At 37.7% G+C, this 15,065-nt stretch overlaps 1 protein-coding gene across 1 annotated transcript; it reads left to right on the plus strand.

Moving 5' to 3' along the window:
* The first annotated feature begins 436 nt into the window (after positions 1–436).
* Positions 437–11,194, plus strand: LOC149052498 (uncharacterized). The gene is made up of 5 exons (XM_089181053.1): positions 437–461; positions 838–1,161; positions 1,997–2,146; positions 2,691–2,837; positions 10,317–11,194. The coding sequence occupies exons 1-5, from the start codon at positions 437–439 to the stop codon at positions 11,192–11,194; spliced, it is 1,524 nt and encodes a 507-aa protein (XP_089037179.1).
* Positions 11,195–15,065: the final 3,871 nt, after the last annotated feature.

Below are 15,065 nucleotides of genomic sequence, written 5' to 3' on the forward strand. Positions count from 1 at the left end.
TAATTATTGATCAACTGCACGAAATAAAAAATTCAAATTTATCCTTAAATTCTACCATCATTCCGTTCATCAAGTATGCAGAGAAGCAGCCCTTAGGATTTTTTTCTCATACAACCAAGAGACATTGTCTAAAGAAGTCTAAGTCATCGATCTGTTTTGGATCTGCAGGTGAACAAAAAATTTCTCTTAAAATACTTGTTTTTGGTAATACCGGCCTCTGTTTGTGTGTAAAGAACCTTGACGCCTGTTCAACCACTTGTTTCTAAACATCAAAGACTCTGGGATTATAATTGTAATCTACTCCAAGGTAATAGCAAACTGGTGAAATGTAATACAAACAATTACTTTCGGGTAGCTTGATTCCCTAAAAAAATTCTAAATTCCCCTAAACAGTTTCCAATAGGCGTTATCATCTACCTTGGATAGCAATCAAGATATGTACAAGATATGTAAAGTACCAGGTCAGATATTTTGAAAAGTTGATCTGAATACAGAACAGCTGAAGGTTCGATCGCTACAGTATAAACTATAGCATTTGTTCTTCCTCTGTTTAAGCGTTGAATCCTCTCACCGATATACATTTATCAGGACTATTTTAAAGATTTACGAAATTCCCACATTTCTTAAGGGAAGCATAAATAAAACTTGGCAGGTTTTCAATTAAACAAGGCTGAATCTCAAGGTCCATTTTCCATCCTTATGTCTGTCGGTTTTGATGTTTCGTGGATTTTTCCCTCATTCCACAAACAGTTTTTAGCCAAGATCCAAGAAATACCTATATTCTTAGCATTATAGCATAATCTTGGTCTTTAATTTTAATCGTAATTTATCTTACAGGAAAGGACAAGCCAGTGGTTGTGACGATGCGATTCTTTTTTTCAGTGACACTTTGTATCGCGTATGAAATTTTCGCTCAAGAATGCAAAAAGGATGAGCATGTAATTTTTGGTATGATGCTTCGAAGACACACCTTCAAAAAGTTGAAATCGTCGATTGCAGTCGAATGTAATCGAGCGTGTAACGATGATTTTCGATGTCACAGCTTTAATTACTTAATTACGGAGAAATTATGTGAACTAAACAACCGGACTAAGGAGGCCAGACCAGAGAACTTTGTACCAAATTCGGAGAGATATTATGTCAGGAGTAATAAGAAAAGAGGTGAGTTTCATCGCCCAAAAGGACTTAACAATGAGTGTAAAATTTAAACTTTCTAAACTACTATGGGGGGTTGGTTGGTTAAATTTGAGACACCATGGACAAAAGACATGATATTACTCCAAATTTATACTTTCGAAAGCAAATTGTTTTCCATGAAAGAAAGTGGATAGCGTTATCCGTAGTTTAAATTTCTGGGCCCTAGCTCTTTTTTTTTTGATCGAGAGGAGTAATGAAATTTATTATCCAACTGCACAAAGTAGGGAACAAATAATGCGAGTGCAAATATCCCGCGATATTGTACAGTTATTTCGACAATTAATTATTTCCCACCGTAAAAAAACCTGTTTGACAAGTTGGCTACATTTGCTTTCTCTTGTACCGTATTTAACAACTGTTCCATGTTTGTTAGTTAAGAGCCTTCAGCTCCTCAAGTACCGGCAGCGATTAATTCAAAGCGTCGTCGCTTTGTGATCGAGTCGGATGATGAAAATGAAATGTAGTTTTGGAAATTATTTTCATATGCAAAGGGCACATCCATGTCTTTAAGAGCTTGTCTCCTGGCAGATTCAAAGCTTTGTTACTGGCGATAAATTATGAATCACTTTTCATTGATAAATGTACACTTTCATACTTGCAGCAAATGCGTACAATTTGAGAACAACAATCGAAAATAAAATTCAACTTTTAATCGTTTTGAAACCTTATGTGACAAGTTGACGGCTCAACTCGTAAAAATACTCAGCGATCTACAAACCTAAACGTCTAGTAAGAAAGTTGTTAGAGGGTGGAAGTACAGCTAGAAATTATCTTTGATGAAAATATTTCTTGTCCTCAGTTCCGCTTGGTTCCATTCTTGAATTTCCAGCGGAAACATGTGAAGAGATAAACGCCAGCGAAGATGGAAAAGCGAAAAGTGGCGAGTACTGGATTTATTCCGTTATAACGGGAAAAACTGCTCTGGTTTCTTGCGATATGGAACCAGAAGGTAAAAATATTCAAGTTCTTGTTGTTGCGGCTGATATGAATGTGAAAAAGTTTGTTTAAAAATTTATAGTTCTGGTAATTTAGATATAAAGGTAATGACAATAATATACACTTTTTGTTGCCTTTCAATGAAAACCTTAAAGCAACCATCATAAATAGTAGTAGCCTTACCCTCATCATTTTCCATTTGCACATATTTGTATTTATTGAGTAAAAAAAGTTATGTGTACTCTAGGATTCGGTAGACTTTCAAGGGCCAAATTCTTTCGATCATCACGGCTCGACCAAGGAACTTTAGCAAGTGATTACTTGTAAAGCATTCAGACCAAACTAGCATATGAATATGCAGCTTTTGCGGGCAAATGTGTGTGTTTGATGACCGTTACCATTTTAACCGACTACCATCCATACCAAAAAAGAAAAAAAAAATAAAAGCACAAAATCGACTCGTGTATGTGGCCTGCAACATTTCTGGCGCGGCACTAATTATTCCTGTCCTACCTTGTATGTGATATTTGTATCAACCTGCTAATCTATATCAACAGACATTGATGAATGTGCCAGCGGTGTTCACAATTGCCACAGTTCAGCTTCATGTACCAACACTGTAGGATCGTTCAAGTGCTCATGTAACCAGCCCTACATAGGGAATGGAAAATCTTGCATTCCTCTCCCATCAGGTACAAAGTTGAGTCGGGTCTTCCAATGTTGCTGCTTTTGTAACTATGCTTTCACGCAGGCATCCGGCTTGACGTAGATACAAACAACAAGGGGGTAATAAACTTATTACTCAGATAGTAATCAAGCAACTAGCAACTTACTTATTTTGCTTCATTTTTGCCCTCAAGGATTTTTGTTGCGTCATATCACGTGACGTTATGAAAATCGAAAATCCAAAATAATTAACAATAATCCACTTAAGTGGAGGAGAGTAGTCATGGATATTTAAGCGCCGAGGTAAATATCCACCACTTTAACCAACAGTGGTGATGAAGAATGTTTGAACTTCAGACAATATAACGAATATTGGTTGAAAATTAGATTTAACTTAATAGAACTTGCAAATCACTCCCGAACCAGCCAATCAGCGCACGCGAAAAGCACCATTCACTCAGGTGTTTTATACTAACCAGGGCACCAACTCCTTGGTGTTCGACGGAAGGGCACCAACTTGGCATCCCCATACTGAGCTCTTAAAATTTAGTGTACAATAGCTCACTCTCCTGGGGTCGGGCGTTCAGTATGTAGTTTTGCTTTTAGTTTTCAATTGGATGACAGTGAAATCCATTAGGCAACAACAGGGAGAGGATAGCGGATGACTCAAAAAGTAATCATGCAACGAACACTGCCGAAAAATTTTTTTTTTTATGTTTTTGCGCTTGGGAATGTTTGAGACGGTTGCCTGCACTGAAGATCTTCCGCCTTAATTCCAGAGGAAATTAAATATGCTTGTAACAACAAATGAGGAAAGTCAAAACAAGAAAAACCATTACTACTTGAATTGAATTCATGTTGTGACTCTTTGATGTGATTATGCGGCCGTAAAACTATTTCGTAACTGACTTCGTTTGTTTGGTCATGATGGCTAGATATTGGCTGCGTTTTTATCGCTTTTTTTTCCTGGAGTCAAAAACGTTAAGATTACTACACCAGGAGATTTTAATCTCTTTACTACACTAATAAGTAGCGCAGAGGTTATATATTCTATATAAATCAAATACCAAGGGTTCTACCTGGTTTGTTTCGATTTTTGGACTTACGTCAATCATTTCTACTCTGTCCATTTTAGGATGTAAAAACTATCAAAGTCTGACCGGGTCAGACAGAAAGATAACCTATGGCAATCAAAACACGGTTTGTGACAGGAGTATTCATGGTTGGTATCGTTTTGAAGGAGCAGCAGGTACAAGAATGCCTACTTCGTGTCCACCAAAACAGCGATGTAACACTCACGCATCCGGTTGGCTAAATGGTGCTCACCCCACAGTGGCTGATGGTCAGGTCACCAGGACAGTTTGCTTCCACTGGGGATCAAACTGCTGCAACTGGTCAAGATCCGTCAATGTGATAAACTGCAGCGATTACTATGTTTACTACATAACTGGCACACCCGGATGTTCCCTCCGCTACTGCAGCACAGACTAAATCGACGCTGGTTCAGAAAATTATCAATTGCTTGAGTCGTCTTTTGAACAATCTTAACTGTGATTTATATGCATTTCACTTTAGCGATATCAGATTGTGTGTTATGATTGGTCACAAATAATAATGATAATCGTGATAAATTAAAAATTAAAAAAATGAAGAAGAAGAAGGAACATTAACTAAGGGACTTGTCATTATTTATAGCCTGGTAGGTAGAGAATTTTGGAGGATCACAAGGTTTCTTAGTGAGGGACAGAGGGGAATCGGTCTTCCCCGACAGAGAATGACGGCAGAAGACTATAGAGAATTGCATGTCAGTGAACTGGAAATGACATCGGAAGGGTGGGGATCATAAAAATGTACAGAACTGCACGGAGGAGTTTCAGGTAATCGTGACTCCATGAAAGTCCTCCACTAGCAAAGCCCTTCACCCCTGCACCCGCCCCCTACCCCCGACAGATGATAAATAATGACAAGTCCCTTAAGTGTGGCTGTTTGTAAAAGTTCTCCGGTAATCCTGATGATGAAGAAGCTAGTCAATGTGTATTGGTTCTCCATACATATTTTTCTCGCGTAGTTAATATTTTATTTTACCAAGCTGAGGGATAGTGATGATTTTCAAGGGGTGAGTTTCACATGAAATCACAAGAAACTTTCGTCTAAATAATTGCACGAATTGGTACTCTGTGTTTTTGGTGGAAAAGGGTCTTCTAAATCACTTGCACTGTTTACTAATTGAAATAAACAAAAAAAACAATACCCGCCAAATGCATCCGAGAATATCCACTGTTAGGTTACCTTGACCAAATAAATCTGGGTTAGAATATCCAATTATCTTGATTCAAAATTATCATTTAGAAAACTCAAAATGTCAAAGGCAGCTTAATTAGAAACCTTTAATCTCAGTGTTTTTTTCAGTCATACTCGTGGTTTTTGTTTTGACTGCTACAAATAGGAATATTAAACATGTTTTTTTTTTTCCTTTTTCATAGATTTAATTTCATTCAAAAACCTAAAAACAAAAGCAAAAAACCGCTTTGGACATATTGTGTTGAACGAAAACGAAAACTCTATGTAAATAATAAGACGGCCGAATTCGACGAACCTCCCATTTAAATCAAACTCTTTTCATTTTCTTCCACTGTCCGGACGGGTTTATGACATTTCAGATAGAAAGTGATGTGCCACGATTTACCGAAGCAATTTTTCGGCATAAGGTTATTCCGACACCTCCATGGGAAATTACGCGCGCCCTTATTAAGGGGTTAATTGCTGCGGAAAATTTGATATAAATTTTTCATTTAAGATGGCTTTATTAAGGCGGGGAAAACTGTAACTTTCACGATTTTTAGGCAGGAGTAAATCAGCGCTTACCGCAAAGATTCGGAGCCAATTTCATATAGAGACATTGAAAAATTATTCTTCTAACAATTGATTGCAAAAAAAAGTTCAGCTGCTTTACCAAACTTCAACGTTTGAAAAATGCCCTTTGAACATTCGTCTGTATTAATTGCAGTAGCTTTAGATGGAATGATCCAGTACTTGTGGCCGAGTTGCAAAGGAGAAACGCTGATTAAAGGCGTCACGTTAATTGGAAGTTTTCAAAACACTTAAAACTGACAAAAAAAGGAGAATATACTACAAAAAAAAAAAAACCTACAAATGCGGGCATCCAAAGTGGGTTTCACTTACAAAAGCTAAGAGCCTTCTGTAGATATACTCATTTGCTATTTTTCCAGGACGGAGGAAATTTAAAAAACTTCTCAAAATCTCAGGAAAATGCAGTTCATGTTCTAGTCGAACATTATACAATAAAGTAATTTCCTAAGTCATTAATTTGCAGGATTATTTGGGTGAACAGTACTCAATTGTAATTTTCATTATGAAAGCCTCTTATTAGATAATGACTAATCTACTGTGTGTTATAAGATACTGACGTTGATTGGACTTGACCTGAATACCGTAGCTTTTCCTTCAAAGTCAATGGGATTCTGTACATCAATAATATTGGGAACAGGCCCTTAAAATTTTATCTTCTCATTTTAATCGACAGAGAACAAGTTATATCGTCTAAATAATTCTGCCTCAACGATGTGTTTAGGACCTGCTGATTAACACGTCTTCCTTGCAAAATACTCTTAATTTGTTATGCTGAACGTTGTCTGTATGTTCAAATCCTTGACACCTTTAAAACTGTAAAACATAAAGTCTGACAATTCAAACTACTGTTTGTATAACACAAAAGAAATAAGGATTGTAATTTACTCAAAGGTATTAACGAATTGATAAATATAAAACACACAGGTATGTTCCAGTGGATTGATTCCCTGAACGAAGTTATAAACTTGAGCTTTTATCTGAAGGATGATCTAATCTCTGTAAGAAAGGAAAAAATGTATGTACAGGAAATGTAAGGATCAGGTCAGATATTTTGAAAACTTAATGTGCAGATATCACACGTAAGGACTCATGTTACGCTATATTTTCATAGGTGGTAGTACATGGACGATCTTAGTTGGTGGAATGATTAGCCTCGTTAATTCTTTCTCTGTTTGAACGTTAAATTTTCTCAGTATATTTTTATATTTTCAGGGCCATTTTGATGAATATTTTAACATGTGTAAACAAGCATACATAGATAAATTTGTAAGATTATACACTTAGCTGGTTGTACAACGCACTAAACTATACATTCAAATCGCAATTTCATGAATCATTTCCTGTCCTGTCTTTTTTTTCGTTAATCTCAGGTGCATAATTAACAAAAATCGACAGAAAATTACCGTAATTTCTTACTGAAATTATACCGCTTTCTTCAACCCAAATTAATCACAATATTTATTTTTTTCAAAATTTCTCTTAGAGAAGAGACGAACCAGTGGTAATGACGATGCGGTTCTGTATTGTAATTGCAGTGTGCTACTTTAATGAAATTTTCGCTCAAGAATGCAAAAAGGATGAGCATGCCATTTTGGGCATGATGCTTCGAAGACACACCTTCAAAACTATGAAATCATCGATTGCGGTTGAATGTAATCAGGCGTGTAACGATGATTTCCGATGTCACAGCTTCAACTACGTCATTTCTGAGGAACTATGCGAACTAAATAACCGGACTAAGGAGGCCAGACCAGAGAACTTTGCGCCAAATTCTGCGAGATATTATGTTAAGAGTAATAAGGAAAGAGGTCAGTTTAACCATAAACGCTTTCCAAACTATTTTGTGTTTTCCAAAATAGCCTATTTTTTGATAAATCAATAGTTTTCCTCTGCACGTTTAGGAAAACTAGCAAAATTAATCAAATTTCGCGGATAAAATCTTAGAAAGATTAAAAAATCTTATTTTCTCCTGCAAGATTGAGCATGTCTGTAAAAAACAATGTGTTAAGAGTCAACCATGGAAAGATGCAGAGGTAATCTGCAACCACTCAGGAAATGGATATTATAGGAATTCTGCAACCACTCAGTCACTAGATGTTGCAGAAATTCTGCGACCACTCAGCCACTAGATGTCGCAGAAATTCTGCAACCACTCAGTCACTAGATGTCACAGAAATTCTGCATTCACTCAGTACCATGTTGTTGCAGAAATTCTGCGATCACCCAGTCACAAGCTGTCGCAGAAATTCTGCGACCCCTTAAGCACTGGATGTCGCAGAAATTCTGCGATCACCCAGTCACAAGCTGTCGCAGAAATTCTGCGACCCCTCAAGCACTGGATGTCGCAGAAATTCTGCGATCACCCAGTCACAAGCTGTCGCAGAAATTCTGCAACCACTCAAGCACTGGATGTCGCAGAAATTCTGCGATCACCCAGTCACAAGCTGTCGCAGAAATTCTGTGACCCCTCAAGCACTGGATGTCGCAGAAATTCTGCGATCACCCAGTCACAAGCTGTCGCAGAAATTCTGCAACCACTCAAGCACTGGATGTCGCAGAAATTCTGCGATCACCCAGTCACAAGCTGTCGCAGAAATTCTGCGACCCCTCAAGCACTGGATGTCGCAGAAATTCTGCGATCACCCAGTCACAAGCTGTCGCAGAAATTCTCCGACCCCTCAAGCACTGGATGTCGCAGAAATTCTGCGATCACCTAGAAAACACTCATCAATGAAGTGAAACCCATCTGAACAATAGTGGCTTTGTTAAAAAGTAAGATCATAGGTGAATGACATAAATTGGTCTAAATTTATACTTTGAAGTTATTCCCACATTTAAGTCAGAAGGCAATTTCTGACCCGAAAGCCTTTTTTCATCGAGAACCATAATAAACAAAAGTGACTATTTTTTTTCTTTCACTTGCGCACTGTAATAAGACGGAAACCTGCAATGAAGTTCATGACGTCAAAACTTGCCTTCTCTCCAGTACATATATAGATTTAGTTTTATTTTTGGTGGGCAAATGGAAATTCGAATTACTTTCTGAAGAAAATGTTTTTCGACCTCAGTTCGTCTTGGTTCCATTCCGGAATTTCCAGCGGATACATGTGAGGAGATACAACGAAGCGAAGAGGGAGAAGCGACCAGCGGCGAGTACTGGCTTTACTCCATCACAACGAGAAAAACTGTTCTTGTTTCTTGCAATATGGAAAGAAAGGGTGACAAAACTGAAGTTTTTTTTGTTCTTGTAGTTGATGTGGATGGGAAAATTTAATTCTTGTGATTTACAGGTAGAGTAATTGATTTGTTGTGCACTGTTTGTCTCCTTTCGATGAAATCCTTGTCACAACCGTCAAATATAGCGGTAAATGTCATGTTGTTTTCTCATTTGTCCATGTCTGTATTACATCAGTTATAAAACTTGGGAACACCTTAACCAAAGTAAGGATACAGTAGACCTTCGGAAGCCAATTTTATTATTATTTTTTTTTTGCACTAATTATTCAGCCCATCAAGTGTTCATGGCCAACTAGAACCTGTCAAAACGAATTAGAGATACTTTTTGCGGCGAAACATCTTATAAACGGCAGCTTTTCAATTTCAGTCGCATAAAAATTTCCTGATTTCGATCGCATGTGCAGATCTCTGCAATCGGTTTGGGTGTAAAACTGGACGAAAGTCCAAGAAAGATAGCTTGGCAGAGAAGAAATTCGACACAAAAAGGCGAAAAAAGGCATCTGAAACAGACAAAGGTTCGTGGTTTGAGGAATTTTGGCTGATGGCACTCGATCGAAAAGTTTTACCGCGGCTGCTCGAGCCGTGTGAGACTTGAAATTGCCCATAAGCAGAGTTCAACAAGATCTTTCAGGTGCAACTTGTAGGTGGTGTTCTACGAAACATATTTTTGCAAATGTCTCCTGGGCCTTTGCAGGTTGCCCCTGTGTTTCTATTGGGGGTCGGCATTTCTAGTGGTCAGGGTGTTCAAGTAGTTTAACATATGGTCACCTAAGGAAGTGAAAGGCATTAATAACAAATATTGAAAAAAAAAAAAGAAAGCAAACAAAGATTCTCCGTTTTTATACAAGTGTGTGCATTTTCAATAAATTTTTCAAGCGTTAAAATGTAACGGATCGCCTTGAAATGTTTTAAACTTCGATTTCTCGGTGATGAAATACGTTGTAGCTGTAAGGATTTTTAGATTTCTAAGGGATTGCATATTTGTGCCCCTAACAGACAAAGAGGCACAGGCAAAGAAGGACTTATTACCTGACCATCTTGCTGTTTGCAACCAGTTAATGTCAATTTATACTTTTCATGGATGGTATATTTGCTTACATTCCACAGATATTGCATTAATTGCACAATCTAATTCTTTTAACCATATTTTTATACAGAGGTTAATTTTACGGTGAATGGGAGAAAAGGACGCTTTGGCACTGTACAGACGTTTACAAATCCACGGACCACCCGCTATCTCATCAAAGCTTGGGGCGCTCGGGGAGAGACTGACTGACTGACTTGCCAACTGATAAACTTATTACTTTTTAACATTTTGATGTCAATTTACATTTTTCATTGTTTTTTTTTTGTCAATTATAGTAGACGATCTAGTTTCTTTTTATTTCTGCTGCTAGCTGGATTTGGAGCCGGTGGAAGAAGAGGACGCTTCGGCAGTATACAGACGTTCACTGTTCCACGGACCACCCGCTATCTCATCAAAGCCTGGGGAGCTCGGGGAGGAACACATTCATACGATTATGGAGATTATCCAGGAACATATTATGGTGGAAAGGGAGCGTTTAAAGAAGGGAAGTTTAGACTGAATAAGGGAACAGTGTTAAATATTGTGGTGGGACAAAGAGGAGGGGATTCAGTGGAGGTTAGAGGAGGACAAAGCACCAGGCAGACTGCAGCTCAACTTGGAAAATCTGTGGAGGACAATGCTGGCACTGGAGGAGGGGGAGGAAGTTTTGTTTACACTACAGATAATGTTCTGTTGCTGGCTGCAGGAGGAGGAGGAGGAGCCTCGGGTGGGTATAACGGTGTGGATGGTCAGGCGGGATCAAGTGGCACCAGTAGCGTGGGGAAAGAATCGTCACAAGTTCGAAATGGAGGTACAGATGGGCAGTCAGGTCAATGCAACAGAGTTGGCGCTAGCTATCATGGAGGAGTGGGTGCAGGTTGGTTTGGTCAAGGTTGCACCAGACTAGGATCCTCCCATGGGGAAAGAGGTGGATCACGTACTCAAGGCTGGATCGGAGGCCAAGCCGGAAGTATGAATAGCGGTAATAACGGGGGCCCTGCACCAGGAGCAGTTGGTGGGTTTGGAGGCGGGGGAGGTGGTTCAGAAGATAACGGGGCATCAGGGGGAGGTGGTGGGTACTCTGGGGGAGGTAGTGGTACTCATGCGAAACAAGTCGGAGGTGGAGGAGGCTCATACTGTAGTGGAAAAGATTGTTCCGGTTTGACTGGTGGGAATTCGAACCACGACGGAGTTGTGCAAATTTTGGAATTGATGAGCTGAATTAAAAAAACTGAATATCAAATAATTCATTTCGTTTTTCAAACAGTTGCTTTGTGTACCAAAAAATAATTGTTTCAGGTCTGATTGGAACGTTTTTATCTATATCCCAGTCTAGTTCCTAACTTCAGTATCTTTCTGATTTCAAATCTCATCGATTTTAATCCTACTTTTGCGGAGGAAAAATAAAATAAACAAATCTCTATTCCCATTTCTCGGTCGCCCTTAGGCCTCTCGGAAAGAGATTACGAGGGCAATCGGAAGTCTACTTTTTGAAATATTAACAGCACCATTATTTAGGTGAACAACACTGAACTGTAAGTTTTAAAATGAACGGCTTCATATAATCACTGATTTACTGCGCCTTACAAGATATTCTGGATAATCAGACTTGACCTGTAAACCGTAGTTTATTTACTGAATACATCGAGCTTCTGTCCATCAATTATTTGGAGAAAGGACCTCGCAGTTTTATCTTCTCATAGTTGATTATCAGCAGGTTATGAGATCATATCGTTCAATGAAATCTAACCGTCATCGATCTGTATAAGATCTGCTGATTGACCAATCATTCCCAGAAAATATTGTTATTTCGTGTTGTTGGCTATTGTCTAATTATTGCAAACCTCGACAGCGACGAAATTTTAAGAAATAAAAATATTATTCTGAAGTGTACAGCGAAAACTAATAATCAAACACTTGTTTACAAACACACGGGAAAGTGAAACTAAGAAATTAAAGTGTGCGATGTGTCTTCTTTTGTAATCTATCTCAAGGTAAATAAACTAGTGTAATGAAATGAAAACAGTTTCCTACCTGTGGCTTGATTCCCTGAACAAAGTTATGAACAGTTCCCGCTCGTACGGGCGCTATCACATCGCTTGGATAGAAAACGAGGTATGTACAAGATATGTAAAGTTGCAGGTTAGTTATTTTTGAAAGTTTACTTGAAAACAGTACAGCTTTAGGCGCATTTTTCGCAGCACATTTGACTGGTCATTTATTTTCTTACGCTGTTCAAACATGGAATAATTATTAATGATATTTCTATTTTAGAGGGCCTGTCGAGTTTTCCAAAATAATAGTCCTGACCTTTAAGACCATAAGGGAAATGAAGTTTTAAGCACTGTTTTTTTTAATCATGTAAGTTACTGATCTTACGCCTTAGTCAGGGGATATAATGGCGACCTGTATGATCAAAACTTAACATTGTACCTTACTTTCTCGAGACGATTATTTTCTTTTTCTTTGGTTCTTTTTTCTTCGAAGAGATGGGGACATAAAAGAAACCAACCTGAATTTCTTGGCTGCATTTCAACGAAATTGTTTGTTTTTTTTATTGTATCGGGCAAATATGTCTCAAGTCCCTATCACTTCAACTCATTTAGGATAAATTTAATGATTGTAATGGGTTAGAAACGACTTCTTTGAAAGAGAAAAATATTTATAATATAGAGAGAAGCAGGATAACATCTAAAGGCTAAGATGCTTGCAGAATGAACCTGATGTCAAAAATTCTCTTTTATCTTTTTTCTTTTGATATAATTGATCTGACAAATATTGAAAAGGATCTCAATAATGTATCAGTACTTCCTCCTAAGAGAGATGGAAAAGTCTAATCTTCTTTTGTCTTCTGTATTTATCTCGTAAACGTTCGCGTAATTCAATTATACACATTGATATTGGATTGAATTAATAAGTCAACAAGAGACTATCACATTCCACGGAGACAAGTTTTAAGAAAATGACACTGTTTAAAAACACAATTTGTACTTACCTGTAAGTTACGGTAATGATGCACTTTAACAGTAAATAATCTGGTTATGCTTTGCCGAGTTAGAAAGTCGCCGTCCAGGAGCATGCATATCTATTTTTCAATGGAAAGAAAACATCCAACCTCGACAATTATAATGGATGTTGCAACACACACACGGGCATAATAACTGCATCTTAAGTGTTACTTTCTCTCGCTATATCTGATTTTATCCTTTTTCCTTTTTTATCTTCATTCTCAGTGAACAGTTGTGAGCATAATGAAAAAAAAAAAATATATATATATATATATATATATATATATATGTATATATACATACATATATATATATATAATTTCATCGCTTGTGATTGGCTTTAAAAAACTCCAATTTTTCCAATAATTCAATTGCCAAGTTTTACCAGAAGTTTGATTATCAGACATATTAATAAGCCAATCACATTCAAAGTTGTTTTTAAATCAATCAATCACAACCTTGGTTTAAATCATCATAACAACGGTTAACAGACTCCTGAATTGTGGGTTTCTTGGCAATATCTTTTAGAACACTGGTGTCATTTTGTTTTATGCAAATTTTTCCTTTCTTTCATAACTTGGCCATACTCTTTTTCTCGGTAATTGTAATTTTTATGATTAATTGGTGATAAGACTTCGTGTCGTCCAATTAGGTCTGAGATGATACTCGTGTTAAACAAATCGGATTCACGCTGCGCAGTCGTTTAATTTTGTCATCACTAGTATTATTACTGACTGAATTGAACTCTGCTTAGCCCTAATACCATTACTAATCGATAAACGTACCTTAATTCTTTATCACGTCCAAGGAAACCTCTGGTTTTTTTTAATTTTGAATTACTTCAAATTCTTCTGACAAAAAATGGCGAGCTAGTGATTCTGCATTGCAGTTGCACTGTACTGCGTTTATGAAGTTCTCGCTCAACAATTATATTTATATAGAAGGGTAGATGTACCTACCTTTCCTTTTCTCATAGAAAAAGCTGTTGACAGAATAAATGAAAGGGACAAAAGAAGAGTACAGTAGCTGCTGTCAAAATTTCCAAAGTCCGCACGATTTTGCGTGGTCAAGTAGACAGGTTTTGCAGCTAAATACGTGTCTGAAAATAAAACAAAGGAAACACACACACACACACACACACACACACACACACACACGCATGTACGTGCGTGTGTGTGTGTTGTAAAGTATTTTACAAGGAAGCCATTTCAGTGCAAGTCTCGAACCGTGAGGCGACTTGACCGCGCTTTGTTTTCCTTTGAGAGAAAATAAAGATATGTTTATCTTTGAGTTCTGTTCGCTTAGGAATCTCGTTATGTATATAATAAATAAGTCATAATTCACTCGTTGTGAATAAAAATCGTACGCGTTCATCAACCGTGAAATAACCAATAAATATACTCTCGACAATGCAAATTCAGGCAGCATACAGGACTCTAGTCACATAGTAACCCAGTTCATGGTCATAGTAAACTCGCAAATACCGTCATCCATTTAGTAAAAAACCCGACCCTTATAATCGAAACTGCTCAAGTACTACGAGCTTAGGACAATGAAAAAATTTTAGGCAGAGTTCTCATGAGGAATCGAACCTCAGACCTTCGGATTTATATAAGTTGATGTCGCGCGATCTCACGAACGGGTGGCCGACGTCTTTTTTTTTTTTCCTTTTTTCTGCTGATATGTTTCGGCCCGTGCAACAGATTAAGTGGAAACAATCAAAAGTCTAATAATTGCTCTGTTCAGTCAACAATATGGAGAATAGGAGGCCCACACCTACTTTCCACTCTTCAGTCTTTTAAAAAAAACTGCTTGACTTTGAACAGCCAATTACCTATGTTACACAAGAAAGAGGGTGGCAAGGGGTTTTAGACTGACGCACGATCAAGGCCAAAATGTATGTGAAGCGTCAATTTTACAGAAAGGCAAGCGTGTTTCGTAAATTTATAACCAGCGCAAGGCGTCATTCGCCTCCCCGCCAAATACATGATTGACGAGTGTCTTCTTTCTTTTCTTGAAAACTTAAAGATTTCCTGGAAACCTTGCCCACAAGTGGAAAGATTTGAAGTTTAGTCTCCTTATTA

The sequence above is a fragment of the Pocillopora damicornis genome, chromosome 1 (genome assembly GCF_964200805.1).
Source record: "Pocillopora damicornis chromosome 1, jaPocDami1.2, whole genome shotgun sequence".
NCBI classification, from domain to species: domain Eukaryota; kingdom Metazoa; phylum Cnidaria; class Anthozoa; order Scleractinia; family Pocilloporidae; genus Pocillopora; species Pocillopora damicornis.

Bases quoted from the DNA above. Each gene is read 5' to 3' on its own strand.
- LOC149052498 (XM_089181053.1), top strand. From the start codon at position 437: ATGTACAAGATATGTAAAGTACCAG. The intron at 1,162-1,996 runs GTGAGTTTCATC...TCTTGTCCTCAG, and splicing joins CAGGAGTAATAAGAAAAGAG to TTCCGCTTGGTTCCATTCTT. The intron at 2,838-10,316 runs GTCGGGTCTTCC...CTGGATTTGGAG, and splicing joins CCCATCAGGTACAAAGTTGA to CCGGTGGAAGAAGAGGACGC.